The sequence below is a fragment of the Nestor notabilis genome, unplaced genomic scaffold (genome assembly GCF_000696875.1).
Source record: "Nestor notabilis isolate BGI_N333 unplaced genomic scaffold, ASM69687v1 scaffold11624, whole genome shotgun sequence".
Taxonomy (NCBI): Eukaryota; Metazoa; Chordata; class Aves; order Psittaciformes; family Psittacidae; genus Nestor; species Nestor notabilis.
In genome coordinates this window covers 1-10774 of record NW_009926086.1, presented here as the reverse complement: position 1 = coordinate 10774, position 10774 = coordinate 1, and the positions used below count along the sequence as shown (strand labels likewise).

Genomic DNA, 10774 nt, shown 5'->3' with positions numbered 1-10774 from the left:
TACCTACTGTAGATGAGACTGTTATCAAGGTATTCACAATGTCCCTCTGTCACTTGGACTTTCTGAGGAATGCACTAAGAGATACTACAAAGTCTCTTCCCTCTACCGAGGCACCTCCTTCATGAACTGCAGAAGCCTCTCCTCCTCTGTGAAATTCAGCTGAAAATGGGCAATGTTATAAAATGTTGGGATGAGGGGACAGTGACATAGAACAGTCTTATTTGTTTAGAAAACTAGGCTAAAAACTAAGTAACAAAGGCACTACCAGTCATACCTGATAATACCAAGAGGGTCTAAATCTTCTTCCTCCTCCTCCTCTTCTTTTTTCTCTCCTTTTTTGGCATATTCCACTGATGAAAGATGTGAGATTAAGTCAGGTGTCTTCTCCTCTTTGAAAAAATCCCATGCCTCATTTTCTTCATCTTCTTTATCCTTGTCATCAGGAATGTTTTTACTCTTGGAATCAATGGCACTACCAGATTTTGTTCCTGCGAAATACGATACGGGATGCAAAACTGAGTACGCAGGATAACAGCATGTTTTATTTAATACCTTGCACCTGTTTCTTATTCTGTTTGGGGAAATGGAGGACACAATCATCTTCTGTGACATACTTTTAACATTCCTGGCTGTCCCTTCTATCCACTATGTGTCTGATCTGTTTACTGATTTAAAGTGGTTAAGTAGAGAAAGATAGAGAAAATGAACTTTATCTGAGACATGGCAGTACATGTCTGATCTGCTTATTTATTTTCCCTCTGTAGTCAATAGAAACAGTAGAATTTCCACATGGTGATTCATCCCATCCAAATAAAGTTGTCTGAAAAGGAGTTTCTCTCTGAAGTGCCTATTTGTCTCCACTGGCTACAAAAAGGCCTCTGCTTTGATGTAGGTAGCTAACTCTCACATAGCTAGTTGAGATAAATTCCACTTTTTATTAGTAATTGAATCCATTTGGGCTAAAATTAGAGCATTGGACAGCACAGAAATGTTTCCACAGCAGCTCTTTAATTGACACTCAAAATTAAAGCCTGAAGTTCTAACTCCCTTCAGTATGAAAGATCCATCCACCTGAGCAAATTCAGCAAACTGAAACATGTGCTTCAACCAAGTCTCCTTACCATACTTATTCTCCAGGGCTTTGCATGTAACAAGAGACCTATTCCTTGCTGCAGAGTCTCTGGATATTCAGGAAAGCAACTTAAAATAATCTGACCAGCTAAAAACAGGCTAGTGAAAACTATTATGGATAAAATTCATAGTTTCATCCTTTAGACTGTTCAAGTGACATGCCATGAGAGACTCATCTCACCTAGCTTTTCATGTTTGCATCTGTCAAATCACCCAGGGCACACTTCATGAAGTAAATATGGGTATCTACACAAACCAAGTGCCCTTATGGGCAAGAGAGTGCTGATTGGGGTAGGCAGTGAACATTAGGATGCTGCTTGTCTTATCCCCACAGTCACATGTGTTTTACCATGTTGAGTCTCCCTAAACACCCCTGAATATATTTGACTTTGTCTCCAGCATCTATAAGGAAAGTGTACACAACTAACTTGAGGGTTCTGCAGTGTATGTATTGAATTCCACCTCATTTGGTATGGTGACACTTGTATTATTCTATGACAGATTTCAATAAGCAGGTCACATTACTTGCACCCAATCTGACGACAGTTCAGACTAATTCAGCTGTGGACATGTGCACTGTGATTAGGTTAATCAGCACACTTTCAATAAGGCACTGCCAGGGAAAAAAAAAAGAAAAAAGTTTGAATACTCCAAAACCCTATCAGCAAAATGATATTGCCAAATATTATGCGGTTTTACCCCCCTGACTTTAGGAAGCTGCCAGTCTCACAGAACTCCTAATCTGGTCAAACTTGACACTTGTGCAAAATCAGCTGTTCACACATGGTGACTTGCTAGCACCTTGCAACTTCACTTCCTTAAAACTAATGCTACACTGAGAATCCTGCACAGCACCAGGCTGGAGTATTCCCTGCTCAGCATCTCTCCACTGAATTAAAAGCAGATAGCCCATCTGTTCCATTCATTCAGTGACTTCCTGCCGGGCCCAAGGAACATAAAAAAGGAACTATAGGAATCACTGGAAGAGACAACAGGAGCTGGACTTAAGGCCAGAGAATGGGTTTAACTAATAAATAATCTGTCTTTTATTCGAATCTTTCTCAGGATCAATAATTTGCTTTAGGAACCTCTTAAGCAAGGCCTAACAATCTTATTAAGAATGAAAACCAGGCAAACCATGGAATACTTGATCACTAAGGGAGACCCTGCACTGTCCCTTTAGGCTCCATCTCTCCACTGACAATGTACAGTTACTCAGCCTCCTAAACTTACATGTTCTGTATCACAGCTTAGGTATATACCTAAGGGAAATCAGAGATAGTGGGATAGATAGCTATAAGGCAAGCCCTGTGGTATCAACACTTCTGAATGAGGCACGTGTCCACTGAGAGGAGGGGAAGATACTAGCAAACATGACTACACAGCACTGTAGATGCACAAGTGACAGCCTTTATTCTGGTATTCTCCATTTCTTGACTACCTGTGTCAAGAACTTAAGGCTTTTGTCAAGCACATTCATGGAAGAGAGGACACTCACATCTTTTAGTTACCTAAAAATTCCAGTAATTCAGGACTCGTTGCTAGATCCTCATCTTTTGAGATGAATTTCATGATATCGTTGAACATCGCTCTTCGTTCACAGATGTCAGATTCCCCCACAAAGAGGACTTTTCTAGGCAAGAGTGGAAGAGAAGCCTGTGGGTATCGTGCCGCCAGTCTCTGGTAGAGCTCCTCTATCTCACTGTACTTCTTGGAAACCTGCAATGAAACATGCTGCCTGGGTAAGTTTCTTTACAGGGGAGACATGAGAAGCAAAGCAGCAGTTTAAGCACTGTGAAACATTTACACTGGAAACTGAAGTAGAAAAACATGTATTACCAAGGAGCTTTATATATAGTCTAGTAAAAGCCTGTTATCTGCACAGTGAATCCCCGAACACTGCTGCTGGTCTTCTACACCTATTATTAAAATCCACTCCCTAATGAAATTGAAGTTCATTGCCAGATACCCAGTGTCCATTTGTCTGACTCATCAACTAATAAAATACTGGGAAGGTCACTGCTCCAGATACTTTTCTCTGACAGCAAAACTCCTTGTCCATTAAAAATCAGGTATACAATGCCTAGCCCTGAAAGACAGAGGGAAGAGAAGCCCAGCCAGATAGGTATGTGATGGAGAAAGCAGCCTGCACGTTTTGACCACTGAGCCAGAAGCCCTGGTAGGCTTCAGTGGCCTTCTGGCTGCTAAGGCCTAAAAACCCTGGCATGTTTGCTGCCCTGCCAGAGCACCTAAAACAGAAACCAAGGGGCAAAGACCTCAGCTGACCCCTGACTATTCAGTTTATCTATGAGAAAATAAAACCCAACAACTTGGCCATGGCCTACAGGTTCTCATACAGGGAGAAGAAGCCAACAGTAAATTGAGTTAATTCCTTTTGTAGACAAAGACAGGAAGCCTGAGGAGAAATAAGGCACAAGATATTACAAAGAAAGCAATAACAATGGGAATGGTGGTTAGAAATGGTGTGGCTTCTATGCCAAATTAGATTTTTAATTTGGTACCTTAAAAAATCAACACACAAAAAGCACACATAAACAAAACACTATCTCTAAGTGATGTTACAGGTGAAATGGAAGGTGACAGTCATGCTCTATGACTGTGGTACTATACAGATATTATATTCATCACAGCCCTCCGTGGCCCCATAATCTATGAATACGTTTCAATGAATACAGAGTTAGATTAAAAAAACACCTTCATGGAATCACAGAATCACAGAATGGTTTGGGTTGGAAGGGAACCTTAAAGATCATCTAGTTTCAATCCACAATCCAAAAAACTAGCGCTAGTGGAGTGCATCTGGCACAGATCCTCTACTAGGGTCCAGCTCTTATCCTCCCCTGTAACACATGTTGGTAAACTCTAATGGAGTGAATCCTAATTAATACTGCAACATAAAAGACAGATTCAAGCACTACATCTTGTAAGAAGGCAAAGTTCTTTCACCAACACAGTGATAAAAGAAAGGCAACCCAACAAAAAGCACAGAAGGAGAAGGGAAACCAGTTACAGATTAACCCAGAATCCATAAACTACACCTGTACTAGCAAACTAAATAGTATCAGGCATATTCCTAGGCACTAGAACCTGAGAGTGTCTATTAGGAGCCCTATAGTGTCCTGGAACCTGACAATGTCCAGCACAGCTGTGACTCTGGGCAGCTAGGACTCCGACAGAGATTTTTCAGCCCAAGGTTTAGCAAGGTGCAGAGACCATGCAGCAGCCAGTTTGGGTACCAATGCCCATTGCAGACTGTTAAGAAAGTTTCCTATTATGGATGCAGCCAGACTGTGCTGGCTGCCCTCCAGACCAGAGAACAGGTCCTGACATTAATAGACACACCTAATTTACTAAATTAGACATAGGCATAAAGGGCAATAACCCCCTTAACTTTCATGTTTCCCTGCCTTGTGCAGTAATTATCAGCCAAGCTGGCTCATTTGAAAACTGTTCACATTTCAGCTGTACAATGTTTGCTATGGGTTCAGTGCCCAGCCACAAGAGGCAAGCAGCTATATAAGAAAGACCTGAAGCACAAAACCAAACCGGAGCTGGCAGAAGAGTGAAAATCAAGAATTTTAGACTTGTGTCCTGAAAGTAACACAGGTAAATGTGAGCTACGCTGTGCTCTGCAGGCAGGATCTGACATGCAATGCAACAGCTGAGCACTAAAGTGATGGCAATAAAGAGATGTTCCCAGAGTAAAACAATCCTCCCTTTGAAAGATACCCCCAAAACAGAGAAGAAAGCAATTCTGGAATTTCTGAATCACTGTACATTTCTACTTTGCTAGGTCCCAGTACCACTCTGAACAAGGTATAACACCAGCACCCCTCCCAAAATACCGTGTAAGCACAAATATAAAGGCAGTGGGGAATTCACTGGTACTTCCTTCCTGCCCCTAAGAATAAACAACATTACCCTCCACCCAGAAAAAAAAAAATCAAGTCTGATTTGTGAAAAATGTTAACATTAATTAATTTTAATAAGTAACATATTAATGTCTGAAAGCAGCCAATCAACAAGACTATGCCAAAACAGCTTTAAAATACTCAAAAAGTAACACTGTACTGAAACATACAAACTTATTTCCTTCCACTTAATTTTCATTCCTCCCCTATCAAACTCTGTAAATTATTCATAAATCCCAATTTATGTCTAATTACACCACTGAAGCTAAAGTAAATGCACACCCTCGCATCCTATCGCTAATTGAGCCTTTGTGAATCTGCGTGGCTTTGAATAACATGCGACGCAGCATACAAAGTGTGCCAGCAGTATATCCAAAGCATACTAATCTGCTACCCAAACGCCTGCACCACACCATGCAAGCTCATATCCAGCAGTGCGGGGATGCCCTCTGCTGGGATAACCTACTACACTGGCAAGGTGTTAAACCTCCAGCCTAAACCATTCCCCACCAAGCCCGATGCTGGCCCCTGCAAGCCCCTGCCGCCTGAGACTGTCCAACGGCTATCCATCTGGTGCTAACATCTTCACTCCACATTACTGCCAGCTTTACCTTGGTGTCGGTGCTGGGAATGCAGCAGTAAGCCTGGCTGAATCCAACAACCTCAGACTTATGCATTTAGAATCACAGAATGGTTTGGGTTGGAAGGGACTTTTAAAAATCCAGCCCCACTTCCAGGTTGCTCCAAGCCCCATCCAACCTGGCCTTGAACACTGCCAGGGATGGGGCAGCCACAGCTTCTCTGGGCAACCTGTGCCAGCGCCTCACCATGAGAAATTTCTTCCTTATGTCTAATGTACATTAACCTTCTTTCAAACTGTTGCCCTGTCACTACTGGCCCCAGTAAAAACTCTCCATCTTTCTTATAAGCCCGTTTTATGTATTGAAAGGCTACAATAAGGTTTCCCCAGAACCTTCTCTTCTCCAGGCTGAACAAACCCAGCTTTCTCAGCCTGTATTCACAGAAGAGGTGCTCCAGCCCTTATGACCATTTTTGTGCTCCTTCTCTGGGCCCACTGCAACAGGTCCATGTCTTTCTTGTACTGGGGACCCCGAGAGCCAGATGTAGCAACAGAGGCAACACAGGGGCCTTACGAAGTGCTGACCAGGTCTCACAGAATGTATTTTCTCAGGTCAAGTCCCATGCATCACAGAGCATTCTCACACCCTTCCAGTCAGAAAGCAGTGCTCTGCTATGACAATTGTGGACCCTTTCCATTTGATGTCCTCTGACAATTTCCCAGGAGAAAGGCATGTAATAGAATTAAATCCTGCTTTCCTAGTTACCACTCACAACTCTTTCAAAATAGTTGATGGATCCTATGGCCCAAAATGTCAGGATAAAAAATAAATGCTGCTCTAAACCTCATTTTATCAATCCTACAAGCTACCATTTGATTAATACTCAGATATTTTTCTTCTGCTGTCTGTAATTCCTCTAGGTCTTGACCCTGTAATCATATTCTCCCCCTCCATGCCTCTAACCAAACTGTGGACCTAAACCCCCACCACCTGTAAGTCAGCTTGAGTGCATGCGCTTCAAGTTCTGTCAAGTCACAATATCAAAGGTTCAACCTACTTCACTTCAAAAGAGTTAATCATGCAAATACAGCAAAGCATGTGCATATTTGCCAGGTGAAGATGCTATTTGCCTGTAAGAATTAACATCCAACATACAACTTAAAGAGAGACAGGGATTGGTTGAGTGTTTTTTGCATCAGGAACAAATAAGTAAGTTGGATACGATCAAATATAGCTAGAAGGTTAAGAAAACCACCATGAAGTTCAAAGTGAAAGCCTGAAGTTTGCTGCTAATCCCTCAAATCTCATGCATGTGCTTTGCCCCCTTCTTCACAAGAACCTCACGCATTAAAGTACACACACTAGAATGCCTGCAGGATACGAGCTGGGACTCTCAGCTGTGCATAGGAGAATTTGATCCCACTCAATACTAATGGGATTTAATGCCTTCTTTCCCTTTAATGCTCATTTTAATGCCCCATTTCTAACCTCCAACTTGTCTTGATATGCTTTATATCTACTGCAAGGATTTCAGTGAGGTGGAGATCTCAGAGGTAACTCAAGCCCATTCACCACCCAGTGCATGCTAGTGAAGAGCAGTCTTGGTTGTATAGTATCTCATGTTAAACTACTGTGACTTTCTTTTTACAAATCCCATTTCTTCACATTGTCGGAAAATGGAGATTACAGCAGCACTGTCCTTCAACCACTAGCTTTGGATACAGGAACCAAAAGCATCCCTTCTCACAGACAGCACAAATGAAGCTTTCACTTGGACACTCCCAATTCAAGCCATATTATAATTAATGTTGCTTGGTGACCTCATGGGTATGCATTATGATAGATTTTACTTACATGGCCACATGCTGTTCTCTCCATCTGTTTTGCCCAGCAGAAGAGCAAGCACTCTAATATTTCTTTTTAATCAACATGAATTCTTAACAGCTCCTGAATGTATTGCTACATTGAGCAGGGATTTTTCTCCCCCCTCTCCCATCACAGAGGTTATAATGTGAAGGAATTTATCTTCCCAACACACCTGTATGATCAGGAAATAACAATTCCAACACACAGATTCTGAGGCCCACAGAAAGAAAGCCAACATATGCAAACACGCAATCATAGATGAATACACACCCACATATTTACACTCCCTCATTTTATGAGAGGAAGACAGTTCTATAGTAAATTCCTCCCGAAAATGTGCTGTGCCTGTCAAGCACCAGTAATTATTTGTTCGGCTTCAAAAAAAAAGGAAGAACTCAACTAACAAATATAACTTGTAAAAAAAGAAGCAATTAAACTGGGAGCAGATAGAAAGAGATTGCACTATAGGCTGGGTGGATTTTTAATAAGGCCCGGAATAGAGAAGTTAAATGCTAAGAAAGGTAAGCTGTGGCTTGAAGAAATGCATTCAAGAAAAACAAAACCCTTTCTTCTTCTCCCAGAAAATGGCAAATCTACAGGCAGTAATTAACGACCACCTTTGCAGCAGTACTTCTGATGCACTACTGAGGATAAAATCAGTTTCACTCTTTTAACAGGACAAGAGTATTCTGACATTTGAAAGAAATGCAGCTGACGTTTTCTTCAATTACCAAGTAGAATCTCCAGGTTAAGCAGTTGCACATTTGCCTTGTTCTACAAATGGCTAATTTTTTATTTTTAATTAAAAAAAAATCCCTCCAGTTTCTAAGAATCTAGATCTGAAAATCATTACAGAAGTGAATTTCTTCTTCTGTTACTGCTTCACAAACATTTCCATTAGAAACGCTATGATACTGAGTTTGCATAGCCCCATTAAGGCTGGGGAACAGGGAACTCTGGATTGTTTAGACCCACAGTAAAGGACAGTAACTCCACAGGTTAGATCTGAAATCTCTTTTTGATGTTCATCTGGTTTTGGTCATAGGCCCTTAACAGATCTCGATCCAGATGATCTAAATCACAGCCCAGAGATCACAGCTAGCTTAGAGGACGTGTCTGTCTTGCTCACCGTCTTTTCCCGGGGAATACAGAGAAGCTATTTGAGCAATAAATGCTGCTCAATCCCATTGCTCACAGCCTAATGCACAGAAAGTCAGGTTCGTTGCTGCCACCTAGGGCATGACAATATGGAAGGCAGCCACTCAATTTGAAAGAGGTGAAAGAACAGCTAGACCATTTAGATTGTGTTTCAGGGAGAAAAAGAGGGAAAGGAGAAGGAAGAAAAAGAAAGACAAAAGGTCACAAAACACAGACCTGGCTCCTGATGTAGCCAAAATCGGATTAATGTCTCCAGAGACAATGAGAATCCCACCATTCCTATCCATCTTCTCTAACCTACCTGTCATCTGTGACATTGGCTCCTTCCAACCTCTCAAATTTGATAATTTCAAACACAGAAAAACAGAGGGGGGAGGGAAAAAAGAAAAAAAGCTCCCTCTCCAATCCCACTCCTGTACTTGGGAAGGCAGAAGCAAACAGTTGTTTCTGTTTCCTCTTTCAGATGTCTCATCTCACTCTGCCTTGCGATACAGATTTGATGTGTTTGATTTGCTACCCAATATAACCTCATTCTTCTTGCTATTCCCCAGCCATCTGGTTCTCTTACAAGTCACCTCCAAACTCCCCGGGGAAGGGCCGTGGTTCCTGTTTGTGCTGGTACAACATCCACCAGAACAGAGCACTACACAGACACTACAGGTGCAACTCACCTCACCTGGCAGCCACAGGGCTGGGACTTGCCTGCAAGTTAAGACAACTGCCTACATGCAGGAGGTGTCTCAACTCTCATGACAGTCAGATATAGTCACTACATTTTGCCAAGATGTGACTGGAAGTCAGCATAGGAAGCTAGTGGTACCTTGGATGGTGTACTTACCTCACCTCACTCTGCTCCAGGGCAGTGCAAATACCTTTATGTCCTCTGTCTCATCTGCCAGCCCTTTGCAGACACCTAGGGTAATTCAGGGTTTCACAGATGGTAACAGCTGTGTATGTTATGCAAAGTGGATTCCCCCACACTGTAGATGCTCAGCTACATTCTTCTCAATAATACTGCACTGACTGGGACAGGAGCGTAGAAATCCACAGCAAACGCAGACATCTAATCATAGAGAACAGATTGTTCTGCCTAAAGTCAGGCATCTCATGCCATCTGAGATACTTTGAAGTATCCAAGGGGCTTGTGTGGGCAGGCAAATAAGACACAGGACCTATGGCAGACCCACAACCTTCTGAAGGCTAGGCGGAAAAACCCATGGCACCTCTGGTGATATAAACAGTGACTTGTGTGCAACTCAACTGAGCCTTAAGCATTTTAGCCTGGAGTTGAAGCCCCCAGACCCATCTGTCTACAGTGTAGAATGCTTTCCCGCTACAGCCAGAGAGGCATTTCCAGAGGATAGTCACCTCATTTCCTATCTCTCCACTGACCATAAAGCAGTGACAGACCCAGATTAAAATATCCAATTTACAGAGATCCGTCAGGACAGGTTAATCCCTCTGTTCCTCCCAGCAACACATAGAGAAAAGATTCATTGGAATGAATCGATGCAAAGCATCCATCCCCCCACCTCCCAGCTCATGGTCTTAAAGTACTCTCATGAACCAAACTATACAATATACCAAACTTAGTCAGCTGAAAAAAAAATAAATGTATCTGATGAGTTGCTATGCCTGTCAAATTACACTAGTTTTCTTCTTCATGAAGAATAAAATATCAGGAGGTCTGACCAGAGAAGAAATCAGAAAGGTTCACTGCACTTGAGCAACTAAGTGCTGAAAATCCTCCTAGGGAGAGCAGACCTGGGAACGAACAATCGCAGCAAGATGGGGGGCCACAGCAGGAAATCTGTTTCTCCTTTTTATAAACAAACTGGTTTAATCTACTTTTTCTTAACTGAAGTAAAGCAAAATGTTAGATGACAACAGCCCAGTTTAACACCTCAGGTTTAGTCAGGTTCTTTCTTGCACTGAGCTGCATGAAAATACTGCATAATATAAGCAGGTATTGCTGCAGAAAACAAGTGATTCCAAATCCCCTTCTCTTACCTGCCCATGTCTGGCCCTTCCCCTGTGCTAAAAAACAAACTTCAGAGGGGCTCTGCAACTCACATGCTTGAGAAACCAGTGTAAGTTAGTAGCAAA

General features: G+C 42.2%; 1 protein-coding gene across 1 annotated transcript; it reads right to left on the bottom strand.

The window, feature by feature from the left end:
• Positions 1–274: 274 nt before the first annotated feature.
• Positions 275–2850, bottom strand: LOC104404837 (HCLS1-binding protein 3-like; the record flags this gene model as incomplete). Its single annotated transcript, XM_010013367.1, has 2 exons — positions 275–488; positions 2643–2850. Coding segments are annotated over 2 exons (422 nt in total), but the record flags the coding sequence as incomplete, so codon positions are not given.
• Positions 2851–10774: the final 7924 nt, after the last annotated feature.